The 16,159-nt window shown below is 39.0% G+C and overlaps 1 protein-coding gene across 1 annotated transcript in view; it reads right to left on the reverse strand.

The window, feature by feature from the left end:
- FREM2 (FRAS1 related extracellular matrix 2) overlaps nucleotides 1–16,159 on the reverse strand; it is a 162,216-nt gene that overhangs the window by 21,829 nt on the left and 124,228 nt on the right. The window contains exons 9-16 of the mRNA XM_036090816.2: nucleotides 14,893–15,090; nucleotides 13,938–14,102; nucleotides 13,214–13,396; nucleotides 9,408–9,538; nucleotides 7,333–7,491; nucleotides 5,550–5,853; nucleotides 3,257–3,388; nucleotides 923–1,254 (exon numbers count right to left, since the gene is read on the reverse strand). Coding sequence (XP_035946709.2) covers nucleotides 923–1,254; nucleotides 3,257–3,388; nucleotides 5,550–5,853; nucleotides 7,333–7,491; nucleotides 9,408–9,538; nucleotides 13,214–13,396; nucleotides 13,938–14,102; nucleotides 14,893–15,090 — 1,604 coding nt within the window. The remainder of the gene's footprint in view (nucleotides 1–922; nucleotides 1,255–3,256; nucleotides 3,389–5,549; nucleotides 5,854–7,332; nucleotides 7,492–9,407; nucleotides 9,539–13,213; nucleotides 13,397–13,937; nucleotides 14,103–14,892; nucleotides 15,091–16,159) is intronic.

Raw genomic sequence — 16,159 nt, forward strand, 5'->3', positions numbered from 1 at the left:
CCCGTTCTTATGCTACCACTTGTTTTATACTCTACCACCACAGGGATATAGCACTGACAAGATCGGCCTCACCCTGGTTAAATCCTGAAAGACCTGATATATCTGGGTACCATTCAACACTCTAATGTGTAAGCCAACCTATAGGAACTCTTTGTTTAGTCCAGGTAGGACAGAGCATGGCTTTTAGTTCAAACAGTCATTACACTTCTCAACTACACCCAACATATTTTAGATTCTCTATCAGAACTGCTAATGGAGACCTTGCTTCCTTATCATTTTGACAACTTTGATGATGATAAGAGGGGTGGGGATTTTGTGTGTGTATGTGTAGTGTTGTGTATTTTATATGTAAATGTCTGTGTAGTATGAAGAGGAGTCAGTAACTCTAGAGAGAAAATAACAATAAGCTTTTAATGAAAACACTTTTGACTATGTTAGTGATGGAGAAATGAAGCATACTGGGAGGGAATGGGGAAGAAACTAGGGAGGAGAAGAGGGGATAAAAGGAGAGAAAGAAGGTGGAAGTATAAGAAAAGGAGAGAGAAAAATTGGTCTGACTCTAAGGATTATAAATCCTCACTTTAGATAGTTTATGACACATAGTAGACATGTGTACATATACACAATAAATGGTAACGTATACTTTGAAGAAAAATTAGTATTTAGATTTTTATAATATCAGAGTAGATTTGGAGTTTACGGCAACAATTATATAGTGACCTTTCGATACAAAGATGTTATGGGCCCACTGCTAAAAAAATGTCTAAATTTTGACACCTTCTTCCAGAAATAAACATGAATTTTCATACCACGCATGCCAGTTCCCTCCTGTGCCTAATGACCTTCACCACCAAGATGGAAGACCGGAGTTGGGATTTAGTCCACATCTGGATACCTGAACAAAACCAGCTGGTTTTCCTACCTGTCCATCGGTCCCGATGGTGCCTCCACAGTCAGTGAGAAGTTCTGACATGTCATAGTAGCTAACAAACTCCCACAAACAGGCCTCTAGGTTCAGGTTTCGATAGAAGCGTAATGTACTCGTGCCTCTGATAGATGAGCTGTACTGGTAGGGATGCGTCTCTCCAATTACTTCTGGATTTTTTGTAGCATCAGTTAAGAAACCATGGTGAGTCTTCACTTCAGTGTAATCCAGAAGGTTGGAGCACTGGTGGTTTCCAACTCTTGAGCCATCAGGACTGAGGGTGAGCTCAAAGTTGGAAAGCTCTTTAGTGGAGATCACAGGGAGCATGCCTGCAAGGAATTGTGATCATGTTGCCATCGTCACCAGCAAAGGATTTAGAACACTTATCATTTCTTTATCCTCAAGAAGACAAGTGTTATAAAATACTGTACGGCGGTGATTACTACCAACGTGGTGTCCCAGGGGTGCCCTGGCATTTTTCAGGAGATCTGTGACATTAATTTCATAATGATTCTAAGACATATTTGACTTTTCCACCATTATTCTCTCAGTATAGTGGAGTTTTTGAGAGTCGTCATATATTGCCATAGATTGAATGCAGAGGTAGATAAAAGAATTCAGCTGTCTTTTATGAAGCCAGACATTAAAGGTATTTCCAAAAATGTAAGAAAAACACAATTTTTTTTATTTATAAGTTATAGCTATTTTTCTTTAAAGTATGTTTTTCTTGTGAATATGTGATGGATTGGTTATTTTTAAATGAACAAAAAAATAAGTATTTAATAATTCCTCAGTTTTAATTTTAAATCCAGTTCATATTTATAGATATAACTCATAAAAACTATAGGTCTTTGAGATCCTAAATAATTTGTAAGGATGTCCTGAGACCAAAATGTTTGAAAACTAGCACTATACAGTATAAGCTATGGTTTGGCAAACTTCTTGGCTAAAAGGTCAAAGGGTAAATATTTTAGGACTTGTGGGCCATAAGGTCTGTGTCTTAACTGCTCGATGCTCCATGTTAGACTGAAAGCTGTCACAGATGACATGCAAAATAATTCATATAACTGTGCAATAAGACTTTATCATGCACAATGGATTATGATTTCGTATAATTTTCATGTTCCACGAAATAGTCTTCTTTTGTTTTTCTCTAAACATTTAAAAACATAAAAACCACTTTTTAGCTTGCAAGATCATATGAAAGCAGGCAAGTAAGCTGGATTTGGCACAGAGGCCAGAGTTTGTCGAGCCCTGGCATGGGCAATGCAGCAAAAAGGACCACAAGAGAGGTGTTCTCCTGGAACATCTCCCTCCTCTTATTCTCAGATTCTCCCAGAGCAAAACCCTGGCCTCACAAAAGAACTGGTCAGCTTCTGCCATGCTCTGGAGGAGCTGTGTCTATTGACCACGTCAGGCAATGCAAAGTCAGCTGTAGGAATAGCATGAGGGACCAGTCTTTCTATTAGGATCTGTTGATGGGTCCCCCTTTGGCCCTTTGCTGATGGATCCCCCTTTGGCCCTTTGCACCTCTGAGTCACACCTCCAACATGAGTCTAGAGATAGGCTGGCCATATGTGAGACCCACATTATGCTGTAAAGAGGTGCAGATTCCTGTCCACCCACCTCCCACCAACACAAATTTGGGTTTGCAATAAGCAGAAAAAGCAGAATTATATCTTTTTTCTGAGAAAGATAAATTCTACCGTATCATTCCTAATACTGCCTCGTGTTTCTTCTCACTTAGCTACTTAAAATATAACTAACTACCAAGTAATAAAGTTAATATTAACAATTTAGGTATAAAGTCAATTGAGAAGAACAGAACTTGAAGATGTTTTCTGTACTTGGGGAAATGTTGACAGTGTGGATAAAGTTATCAACTCACAAATTCTGGCGACACTTTCCTATCTGGAGAAAATGAACACAATTTATAAACTGGATTTATAAAATTCCAGCTATGAAATAGCAAATACATGTTGAAGGTGCTCAATGAGATACTGAAATGCTTTACTGGAAGTCCAAGTTCAAGAGTTTTAAAGACACAGTCATACCATTTCATAAAAACTAGCACATGGACCAAAGTTTCGTTCCATCGTGTTTGGACAATGTATTAAATTTGTTTAATATTAAAGAAGGCTTAAGTTGTCAGACTTTAAAAACAGGATGGAAAGAAAGCAGAATCACTTGAAAGGAACAGAAAGACTTGAAGGTGACATTGCAAAATGAACATCTTATCATCTGCGTGGTGATTTCGGGTATTCAGTGGCATAAACCAGGTAATGAGGAGCCCACACCACTCCCATGGATTTGCTTACCCAAGCCACCTACCATCTATGTGTGGCATCGTGACCGTGAGCTTGATAAGGTTTGTGTAGTCTGGGTCCTCGGGGCCCGTGTAGCGCAGCTTGGCTGAGAACGGCTCTGCCCCCACTGCCCCCGGCACCCGGGGCTGACACAGACCTCAGGGAAAAATGAACGTACTTATGCTCAAGGAACGTAATAGACAATGCCGAAAGAATATTTTTAAGCTAGGCACTATAATTTTTTTTTTTAAGATTTTATTTATTTGACAGAGAGAGACACAGCGAGAGAGGGAACACAAGCAGGGGGAGTGGGAGAGGGAGAAGCAGGCTTCCCGCAGAGCAGGGAGCCCGATGCGGGGCTCGATCCCAGGACCTTGGGATCACGACCTGAGCCGAAGGGAGACGCTTAACGACTGAGCCACCCAGGCGCCCCTGGGCACTATAGTTTTTTAAATAATAAAATTAAAACTTCTCTGTGGACTAAGGCATTGCTAAGAGCAGCTGTAAAAAAGCCAAAGGCCCTGGCATGAGAAGTAAGTGCAGCAGACAGTTTAGTAGCTACTTCTTCACATTTCAGGTAGTTTATAAAGTTTGAGAAATAACAGTTATTGTTCAATGTACTTTAATATGCGCTGGACATTCTAGGTTATAATCATATTTGCAAAACGTTCTAATATAAAATGTGGACAGACACAGTAAAAAAGGACTAAAAGCCAGCAGGAAAAAAGTTAACTATGGTTTAATTAAGTGAATTGGTGCTTATTCTAGAATAATGTGCATGACTAGTCATAAAGTATAATTATTTATAATCAAATAAACTAAAAATGCACTCATTTTTAAAACAAAAACTAAAGTCTCCTTAGAATCAGAGAACTATATACAGTAGAGTTTTCTCTCTATATGTAACTTCTTTCAGTATGTGTATTATAAATTAAAATTTATTTAATACAAAACATACTGATACTGATATACCCATATACATACTGAAACACATGACAAGATTATTTTCTGGCTATCATCTATCTCTTAGTGACTCTCAAGCATTTTGACATGAAAATCTGCCCCAATACTTCCTTTAAAAGAATTGTGATGTTTTCATTTTAATATCATGAAAGGGACTAAGATGCTGGTTTGTAATTTTAAGAGCACTAGGCAGTATATAATCTCTTTTCTATTTGTACAAAACAAAGGAAATAAACAAGTATTTATTAGAATAGCAATAAAATCAGAGGCAGGCTCCAGCATCTGGGCTATTTTATTAATAGGGGCACTCATTTTAAGGCGTTGTTTGATTTTTTTTCCTTTTGGTACCAACATAATAGTTTGGTCTTAAGAGAAACTTAACAACCATGTATTTTAATCCTAACAAAAGAGCATGTTTACTATATATGGTATCAATAAATATTCATCCTGAGTGTATGAAGTTGGTACATATAACCTTTCTTTATGCAACAAATATACTTCTGAACCACTGTATGCAGATAAAGTTTTAAAAATAGAATCTTAAAAGCAGACTGTTATTTTTAAAATCTAACTTAAAAGTTCTCAGGCAGACTGAAGGATGAGTTTATAAAGTGGATTGATTTCTTGTCTTTTCAGTGTTGCTCCAGCTACATTCTATTCTCCACCCGCCATGTGTCTGGGCTCCAGCCCCGGGCACAACCTCCCTTAAAATCACAAGCTATGGGCACTTGTGGATACTTTTCCACCTGCACTGTCATTCCTCTGTCCCCGTCCCCAGCAAATTCCTGCTGCTGCGACAACCAACTCATCACATAGGAGCCACGTTGTCCAGATCTGACCTTTGCATACCATCCTGCTTCATCTCCTCTCCACTCTCCCTCTCACCTGCTGCCCCATTTCTCTGCTTGTAGTTTCCAGAATATTGCATGTTCTTTCATGCTTCTATGAGTCATTGCTCATGCTTTTGTTTTTCTCTGCGGTTTTCAAGACTCCTGTTTCCTGACCCCCTCAGGATAGAACTAGTCACATTCACTGTGCCTTGTCCAGACTAAAATTTATCTGTGTCCTCAGCTTGAGTGTGAACTCATTGAGAACAAGAGTCTTGCTTCATTTTTCTGAGTGCCAGCAGAAAGCTTAAAGTCTGGCATATAACAGGTGATCAAAAAAAAAAGTGGAATGAATAAATATTTATTTTCTAATGAATATTTTTGTAAAAGTGGATGTCATTTTTTAAGTACTTGATGAATATTAAGGAATACATGGGGGCATTTGGGAGAACTAATAACCAGAGATCAGATATTGATAATATTCCTTGGTATTCCAGCGGTCTTCATGTGAAAATGGTGGCGCATTACCTTCTTCTCTGCCGACGGTGACAATAGGGCTCATCAGCTCCAGGCCCTCCTTGCCATTGGCATTCACAGCGCGGGCCGCACACCGCACCCTGGAGCCGGGCTGGAAGTATATGGAATCCAAGGTGATCATCTTGGATGATGTAAAAAAGGTGTCAAAGTCCACTTCTCTCATAGGGCTGGTGACGCCATCAGGGCCAGCGGGTGCGCTAGTTAGCCATCGGTACCGGGTCAAGGTGTCGTTGATGTTCTCACTTGCACAAATGGAGCCTGTTTTGTCATAGTCTGAGTATTTAGGGTTGCAAGCCTACGGGAAACAAATAACTGTCAGGACCACAGTACAGAACAATGTGGAAGTTATGACTCTCAAGCTCTCTAGCCTAGTGCTTTCCCTGATGCTTTTTTCCATTGCTACATGCTATTCATGCAACCTTCACGTTCTTTTTTTTTTTTTTAAGATTTTATTTATTTATTTGAGTGAGAGAGAGAGAGAGAGGAACAGCATGAGAGGGGAGAGGGTCAGAGGGAGAAGCAGGCTCCCCGCTGAGCAGGGAGCCCGATGTGGGACTCCATCCCAGGATTCCGGGATCATGACCTGAGCCGAAGGCAGTCGCTTAACCAGCTGAGCCACCCAGGCGCCCGCAACCTTCACATTTCTATTCTAGCCCTAACAGCGTTCATGGACTCTGATTTCAAACAGCCTCCTGCACAATTCCACTCTAACTTGATGCGTGTAAACTTGTTATTCTCTGCATCATCTCAGGAATCTCCGAGATCCCAAATCATTCTCTTCTCCCTCCCTCCCTCCCTCCTTCCCTCTTCTCTCACACCTTGCCCCCCAAGTAGATCAGTGACTTTGGCTGATTCTTCTTTTGCAATGTTCAAGTGGGTGCCTTCCTTCCCATTCAGAGCACCACCTCTCATCTCATTCGGGGTCTTTCTAGTCAAGGGACACACTGCTGCGAGGTGACACCCCCTCTTCTCACACCATACTTCTGCCCAAGAACCCCCCTGCTACCCCACCAATGAAGCCCACAGTCTTTAACATCACATGTAAAGACCTCTGTAACTTGGCACCAAATTACTATTTCTGCCTTGTTAATTCAGTAAACATTTATTATGTGCCTATTAGACATAGGTCATGATACCAGGGCTGTTGTTATATAAAAATAAGTACCTCCCAGTTTTGCTCACAAGGAACTTAGAATTTAAAGTCAAGAAAAGGCAAGTACAAAAGTAGTAACAATATGCCATTTTTGAATACTATTCCTCTAGATGTCGCTTGTGTTGTAATCACTTCCTGGAACGGCCTCCCCTTGTCTGACTCTTATCTTAAACTGCTGAAATTCCACTTAAGCAGCCCAAGCCTCGCCTCACACACGGAGCTGCATCTCTAGCTGGCTGGTGACCTTCTCATGGTAATGATCACATCTTGCCCTCTGGTAAAGTGACTGATTCCTATATATTTTTCTCTTCCTTATTTTTAAGTTCCTTGAGTGCAGAGTTCAACCCTTATTTATTTTCCTATCAATGGCACACCCTGAGATAACACGAGATAACACACTGTGTACACATCAGTTAATAAACCTCTGTCGGATAAGGAAGAAAAATGGCAGCTTTATTTGATTAATGTGATATTTTCCTATCCAAAGTTCAAAGCTTATACCTTGTAGTATTCCCACTTTCCTTTCTTCATGGCAAAGCCAATGCTGTATCGGTTAACATCTATAATTATTTTAACTAGCTATTTTACAATTTTTCTCAATTTTGTGAATTTCCTACTCACCGTGATACAGACGACAGGATAGCCAGACATGGGTCCAGCACTATCTCTAGCTCTGGAAGTGTCATCATACATCAATAATGACACAATTTGAGGGACAGAAGGAAAAGTGACATCTGCCATGCTGTTCATTTCTTCTATATACACAATGGCTTTGGTCACCTACAAGGAAAAGATAATTATCTGTGATGATTGAAATATTTGGATCTAGGAGCGTCTATTGTATAGTACGATACACATGATGCTTGACAAGCCCCTGGCTTCATTACGATGAAAACTGTCACATGCAGAGCCCCAGCAGGGTGACAGGCCTTTTGTGGTTTGTTCTAGGTGACCCTGACACCTTGGCCATGTCTTATGGCACCTGGGGAGGGTACATGAGCCCAGGGCAGCCTGGGTTGGCCAGTGCCCCACGAGGTATTTGGGTTCTATTTTTCTCTCCAGATTGTGAAGATAGTGGCTGAATCTGTCTTGGGTTATGGCATGGAAGATCCATGAAAAAGCCAGTTAGTTCCTAGGGAGAGGAATGCTGAGTGATAGGCTGAGAAAAAGCAGATCCTAGGGGTCATGTGATAGCATAGCCATGCTGACGGGGATGCCAGCGAAAATCAAGGCTCTCAATGAGCAGAGACCACTAAGGAGGGCACTTGATGTAATGAGCACTGGGTATTATATGCAACTGATGAATCACTAAATTCTACTCCTGAAATGAATAATGCACTATATGTTAACTAAATTGGCTTTAAATACAAATTAAAAAAAATAAATGAGCAGAGACCAGAAGCAAAGCCTGAAACCCAGGCAGAGTGAGACACTGAGTCACAGACAGGAGAGGAGTCTAGACACATCTATTGGTAAGGTGCCAAGACACCTTGCTGATAAATTTGTCTTATTGCTCCTGAATAACCTTCCAATATCTTATATATCACAGTTTCCAAGTCTGTATCTACTTGCATTTGTAAAAAGCTGTTATCACTTGAAGCAATTTGAATGAATCTCTGTTCCTTTTACCCCAGAGTTTAATACAGTGCTCTATAAAAGTAACACTAAAAGAATCATTTTTAATGTGATCAAGACTTATAAAAAATATGTGTGTTAAAGGTTTTCTGCCCATACTTCTTGAATTTTAAATATGACTTTAAAAAAAAAGGTAAGGCATTGTAGCAGAAATACCATCGAGTAGTAAAGATTACAAAATGATAAGAAATACTTAAGGGAAAAAAATCTCCCCAATTTGATCTCGTACTAATAGTAAAACAAATAATAAAAGAACTAGAGTAAATTTAAGCATAGATATAATAAACATTGGTCTGTGCCTGAAATTATTTAGTTTTAAAAATTATTTAATGTTTAAAGGTCAAAATTCTGTGGAAAATGTTTACCTTGAAGAAAATCTGGTTGATGACACAATATAAATTTAATAAGCACAGAACATCAGTATTAGGACCATAACATTTGGTCCCTGAGGCTCTGGACATCAAATTGATAAAACTAAGACTAGCAGTGGGAATTCTGAGGGTTAGCAAACTGTGTTGTGGATTAAAATGTATGTTTTAATGAGCAGTAGCCCTGAATTCATAGTCTCATCTTTGTGTCGAGATGATGCCTTCTCTCTGGAAATGAATCTCAAATTCAGTGGCTGCCAACTGAAATGAGAAAACTAAGTGGGCTGACGTGGGGCTCAGTGACTCTAATCCCTGAGTTTCTATACACATGATTTTTCAAAGGAAGAGTAATAGGAACAAAATTTATGAGATGAAAAAGGGATTATGCACATCTCCTTTATAAAGGCTTGCACAAAATCCCAGTAGTCTATTGTACACTATGGGATGCTTATATGCATTTTCCCCAATTAAAATGCTGGGCCTGAATTTTTTTTTTTAAGATTTTATTATTCATTTGAGGGGGGGGGAGGGGAGCACAGAGGGAGAGGGAGAAGCAGACTCCCCGCTGAGCAGAGAGCCTAATGTGGGGCTTGATCCCAGGACCCTGAGATCATGACCTGAGCCAAAGGCAGACGCTTAACCACCCAGGCACCCCAGCTGGCCCTGAATTTCTATCCATATTTTAGTACGTACCTGCGTCTCTGCTACCATGTTCTCATCGGGTTTTAGGTGAACAGTGAAGGCCTCTCTCATCTCTCTGATCCCGTCGAAGATTACTTCAATGTTAACAATATGCTGGGTTTCTCCCTCCTTAAACTCAATTTCTACAAATGCAAAAATCACAGATTTAAGTGTTTTACATAGGAATACGTGAAATTTTTGTCAAGCTTTCTTGACAGTGACTCAAAATAAGGAAAATATTGTACACTGTGGCCCAGTATATTTGTGTATGCATGCGTGCGTGTGTGCGTGTGTAGGTGTGTGTGTGAATAAAATGGAATCACGAGTTTGAAAAACATCACCTATTTTTACTGTATGCTTTGTATCTGAATATTTTCCATTCTATTCCATTTCATCTGAAGAAAATTCTAATCAGAAGCTACTAAATTGATTTGTTGACTGACAGAAAAAACACTGAGTTGTGGAACAGATCAATAGTTCTAATACTGAGGCATAACCAGATAAACCGGCCTCTCATTCCAAAATTTCTGAATCTATAGGACACAAGTCAGGTGACTACAATTGAAGGTATTATGAAGTGTGAGCGGCATTTGCATTATGTATATATATGGATAATTAAAGGTGGATATAAAATTGTTGAGCTTTTTAATATTATATCAAATTATATTTTAAAAAGACTTTTTTCTGTTGTTGATGTTAATCTTGGAAACTTAAAACCTTTTTTCGATAAATGTGAATGCTATGCTTCCCTTAATCCTGTTTCTCCTCACTAAAAAAATTTGCTTCATTATAATGAAAATTAAACTCAATTATGAAAATCCCTTTTTTAAATGATTCATTTCAAAAGTCTTAAAACATTAAAAATTAATTGATTTTATTGAACTCAAGAGTCAGCAGCTGCCCATACCATGAGACTTGGATAAACTATTTTGTTGGTTTTACTATACCTCTTGAGAAACTGGCTCAGAAGAAAAATTAAAAAAATATAATGCATAATTGTTCTAATTAGAGAAGATAGCAAATGTTGTTTCTGATGTAACTGAAGTTCAATCATTTTAATTCTAAATTATAAATCCTTTAAAATGTGGCAGAAGAAAATGTGTCTCCAATGTGTTTTTCTTCTGCTACTTCTATTTTTTTGTCAATTATGAAAAAGATTTTTTTCTTTAAAATTGAGTAAGCCAGATTCCTCTTTTAAATGAGTTCTGGGAGCACCTGGGTGGCTCAGTCGTTAAGCGTCTGCCTTCGGCTCAGGTCATGATCCCAGGGTCCTGGGATCGAGCCCCGCGTCGGGCTCCCTGCTCGGCGGGAAGCCTGCTTCTCCCTCTCCCACTCCCCCTGCTTGTGTTCCTTCTCTGGCTGTGTCTCTCTCAGTCAAATGAATAAATAAAATCTTTAAACAAAAATAAAAAATAAGTAAAATGAGTTCTCTTTCTAGATATAGCCATTTTCCACATTAGCCTTAGTGTGTTCCTAGAGTCTATTAGTCTTAGATTTCTCATACCCCGAGAGAATTTAGGGTTCTTGTATCAGAGAATGAAAACAGCTGATCATCTCCAGCCCACCAATTTGTTCGGTCTGACTTGTGTGACCTTTCATTAGAAAATTAGTTTCTAGGGCTACCTGGGTGGCTCAGTCGGTTAAGTGTCTGACTCTTGATTTTGGCTCAGGTCATGATCTCAGGGTCATGAGACTGAGCCCAGTGCTGGGCTCTGCGCTAGGCATGAAGCCTGCTTGAGATTCGCTCTCTCCTCTGCCTCTCCTCCCCATTCGTGCACTTTCTCCCTCTTAAAAAAAATAAAAATAAAACCAGAAGAATATTAGTTTCTAAAACCAAAAATATCTGGGGATTTCATAGGAAAGCACAGGTTTTTTTTTAAAGTTCTCTTGTACTTTCCTGCCTGGCCAAAGTCAGCTGGCTATGGCAGTGCAGGCTTTTCTCAGCAGGGAATGGACTTTCTGGTTCAGTAATGTTCCCATCTTGTCACTTTCCCCTCCTATTTCCCTCATTCATTGCTTGTTTTAGCCCTGTGAGTTCAAGTTTTTAATCCCCAGAATGATAGAAACCCAATTTCTAAGAAGTTAAACGCTTAAGTATTTATTTTAAATATTTATTTATTTACTAAAGATTTAATATCTTTATTTACGTGAGAGAGAGAGCTACAGCATGAGGGGGGTGGGATGGGGTGACAAGGAGACACCCCACTGAGCGAGGAGCCCAACTCCTGGCTTGATCCCAGGACCCTGAGATCGTGACCTGAGCCAAAACCAAGAGTCAGATGCTCAGCGCTCAATGGACTGAGCCACCCAGGCACCCCTTAAATATTTAAATTGTTGTTTTCTTACAGTATACATGCTAGATGATATCTAGTTAAAGTTTCCTCAGTTACTTTAGTCTTTATCTGTCATTTTAGATATTTTTAGCACAAAAAATATTTTAAGTTTTCTTCTATCTTTATTATTTCTGTTTATTTGTAAGGGACTGACCTCAATTTTGACCATAAGGGAGAAATTAGAATATGGGTCAGAAGAGATTAAATTTTTATCATGAGCATTATAAACAGCATGTTTACATTTATGGGCTAAAAGAGACACAGGCTGATTTACTGTCATTTAACCTTTTCCTGACTTCATTGGTCAGTTTACCACAGAGGTATAATTTTTATTTGTGCTTCAACAAAAAGAATTATTTTGTTTCTAAGAAAAACATTTTCTCTTAAAGGTCATATTACCCATCTTTAGAAGATGTTTCCTTCATGTAAAACCTGCTCTTGCTCATTATAGAAAGACTTATTTTAGATTTTTCTGATTTAGTAGCTAATCAGTGTTTTTTCCTCTCCTTTTGGATTATATGTGATTTATTTCAAATATATTACCATTATCTGCATAGAGAATAATCTGAGGATAACTCTGAAGCTCTACAGTAGTCAAACTTTTTACCATAGATGCAAAGAAAACAAGCTCCTTTGCAGAAGATGTTTTTTTTTTTCTCTTGTCTCATCGACTTTATTACGGACTTAGTAAAACCTATCCATCACTTTCTAAACTTTGTCTTTCACAAGTTTCGAGATCAAGATGAATGCCTGAAGCTCTACGATCAAGAACTAAAGATTGTTGGTAGTAAAAAGTAGGAAACTAGACACAAAGTGGATAAGTAGAACTCTACATAATTTATAAACTTAACTTTGCACATCAGTTTACATCTATTCTGTCAGCAGATAATTCATAAAGAGAGAGAGAAGAACTGACTTGTATTAATTCCTCATAAAAATAAATGGTGAAATGGTCCAAAAATTTGAAGGAGGAGGGGGATGGATGAAAAGCACCTCTAATGAAATCCCAAGGCCCAGAAAATTCATAGTCTTTTTGGGTGGCATTCCACCAGCCTTTTCCTGCCCTCCATTAACACAACATTTTCTACCTTGAAGTTTTAGATCATTGATGTTCCATAGACTAAAACGCTATCTCAGCTACCATGCATATTTTCAGTGTACTAGAATATTCTAGAATAGGTATTATTTAGTATCGATTACCATAATGAAGGTAAAACCTATTAAAAGTAAAAGTAGACTCAGAACAGAAGGTCATCTAGTCTACTCAAAATTTCCCTAAGTGCTCATGCATAAACCCCATAAGTCAAAAAGGAAAATTCTGGAACTAAATTCTACTGCCATTATTTTTCTGATAGAGATTAACGTAAAGGAGTATGCCTATTTTTATTTCAGTTGGATATTTCTCTTCTTTTTCTCAAGGGCACCAGCGCCGGTACAGAGTGTGAGCATCACCCCCCTGGGGGAAGGCCCCGGGAACTCCCATACCTTCTGACACAGGGTGATAGTCTTTTCCAGAGGTGGCGGAGCCATCCTTGGTGTGGACTCTCACGATGGAAACCTTTGAAGTATCTCCTTGGCGAATCACTGGAATTTTTACAACCACCGACTGTCCCGGTTCTTTGGGTTCACTGATGCTAAATTTGGTTTCTCCAAATTTAATAACAGTCTCTAAAATTGTGGGAAAAGTGGACAAATTAAAATGTAAAGGAAATGCTTTTTCTTCATTTCTAATGTTTCTTTCCATATGAGGGGAACTGAATTAGTATTACACTCATGGCTTCTCTCTGTCCCCTCACCCATCATTATTGGTGAGTGGGTTAGGAGAAACTGAGTGTGTATCATCCAGTTCCTTCCTTGGGAATCAAGGAAGCATGTACCCCGGGCAGCCTCTATGTGCCATAAGTCTTATAGAAGTGGGTCCCTGAGAGCGGGAGGGGAGAGAGAAACTGCTGGCCCGGGGGTATCTCTACCCTACCGGAGGTATGAACATGTGGGATTTAACATTAGACATAAAGCACATTCTCCAACATTGACTTCCGATTTTCATGTTTTATTTGGTTCCCCATTTATCTTAGTCTTTTTTCCTATTTCTCAATTGCTTTAAAACCCTTGTCAGAAAGAGGGGGTTATTTTCTGAGCCTCCTAAAACGTTAACATAGATGGGTTTCAATTCCCAATTTACAGGCGAGGACAAGAAGTAACTTCTTACTATCGGCATCATCTTGGATCCTTATCAGAGTTTCATTTTGTTCCCCAACTGCAGCCCCAAAGGGGGAGTCGCTTTGTGGGGTGCCAAGAACCAGGCGGAGCTCCTCTACCTCCTCATAGAGTGTGTCGTCCATCAGCTCAAGGACACAAGGCTTTTCGGTCTCACCTGGAGCAATGATAATGACAGCACGTCAGTTCCATCCCATCATGACATCCCAATCACATCTCAGGCCCCAAAGGATACCTGGGCTACTAGAATATAAGCACCACAGGGCATGGATGTTGTCTTTTTCCCTGCTGTACTGAGAGTGCAAAGAAGAGTATCTGGTGTGTAATAAGCCTCCAATAAATATTTGCTGAATGAATGACTAAATGTTTGAACATACGCAATGAGAGCCCCTATTTGTGTGGGAAATTTCTCCAGTGTCTGTTTTTAAGTTCTGTAAGTCATCTTAGAAAACAAAGGATAAAGAGCAAATACCAATTTTATGTATGAATTTCTAGCATTATGATTAAGAAGCAAATTTATCCACCTTGTACGGGACAATCAGAGTTAGTTTGACTACAGGATTAGTTTCTAGTACAATTACAGGATCACAGTGATCGAACATTTTAAGGCTCTGAATTCATATTAAAAGTGTGATCTCTATTTCCTTTCATTTCTCTCATTTGAACACTATCTCCCAGCATTGCGAAATCTACATATTTGTTATACCACCAAATTCGTTTTGAATAAACAATACAGCACATCACTGGAAATTAATTCATAAATTGGTACAGACATCAAAAAGACACCGATTCAATCTGTTACAATCGACTTCACCTTATTATCACATAGTGTACACAAAACCACATCATAAGCTTGTAGAGGGTCAAGAAGGTGTCTTTTCCTGATATTTCTCATCAACAACTTGGCTTCCTCAAATGCCAAATAAAAATTTCAAGCTCCACCTTACCAGGGAGAAATGTGATGATGGAGCTACCAGTGTTTGGACGTTCCTCAAAGTCCGTCATCACCTGCGCAGACCCCTGCCGGGTGTAACATCTCACTGAAGACCTGTAGTGAACGTCTCCGCTCCTGTGGATCATTGCAACTATCTGCCCGTCATTTTCATTGCCAGTATATACTCGTTCTTTGAATTGCATCTTAGGCACTGCAAAGCAAACAAACATATGGATCAAGGTGAACGGAAATTTCCTTAAGGAAAATGGCATTTCAGAAAGCAAGGTTTAGTGGAAAGAATAATGGAACAGAAATGAAAATTGGATTCCTGTTTCCACCCAGTCACTTGACAATGTTTTGGCCTTAAGCAATCACTTAAATAAATTGTTTTGATTTTCTTATCTTTGAAATTCTGCTCTATTTCATGGAGTAGGCAGATGCAGTGAAATGCGAAAAAGTAGATAAAACCAGAGACTTTAAGATATCTGTATCTATATGTGTTGCTTAATCATGAGCTTTTCAGAATTTCTGAAATTTCTGAATAATTTCTGAATTTTTTCCAAATAACACTCAATATTGTGCACACAGTTAGAAGCATAGTTTACCCAGACCATGTTAGAAAAGTTGATAATGAATATAGTATTATATATACATAATGTAAATATATATATAAAATATTTTTGACAATGAATATTATGTCTATATTTAAGTGATACCGATGATGGGTAAATTAAATATAGGTCTCATTAACAATAGGTTACACTCTCCCAAGCAATGTCAAGATCATCATGTTTGAAAATTATTCAGAATTCCTTCTGAGGATGTGTCAGAGAGCCCTCCCACGTATCCAGCAGCTGCTTGTCTTACAACTATGTTTTCGGCATCTTATTAGGGAAATTTCAGGAGTGTCTGGGTGTAAGGAGATGACAGAAAGTCTTGTGTTGAGAAGTGGAAAAAGACCATTACATGTGGTTGGTTCCACCTATCTATGGTGAGGGAACTCTTCCCCTCCCCCCCATTATTTATTTTTATTAAAAAAAATTTTTTTTATTAACATATGATGTATTATTTTTCAGGGGTACGGGTCTGTATTTTTCAGGGGTACAGGTCTGTGATTCCTCAGTCTTACATAATTCACAGCGCTCACCATAGCACATACCCTCCCCAATGTCCATCACCCAGCCACCCCACCCCTCCCACCCCCCAACACTCCAGCAACCCTCAGTTTGTTTCCTGAGATTAAGAGTCTCTTATGGTTTGTCTCCCTCTCTGGTTTCGTC

The sequence above is a fragment of the Halichoerus grypus genome, chromosome 4 (genome assembly GCF_964656455.1).
Source record: "Halichoerus grypus chromosome 4, mHalGry1.hap1.1, whole genome shotgun sequence".
Taxonomy (NCBI): domain Eukaryota; kingdom Metazoa; phylum Chordata; class Mammalia; order Carnivora; family Phocidae; genus Halichoerus; species Halichoerus grypus.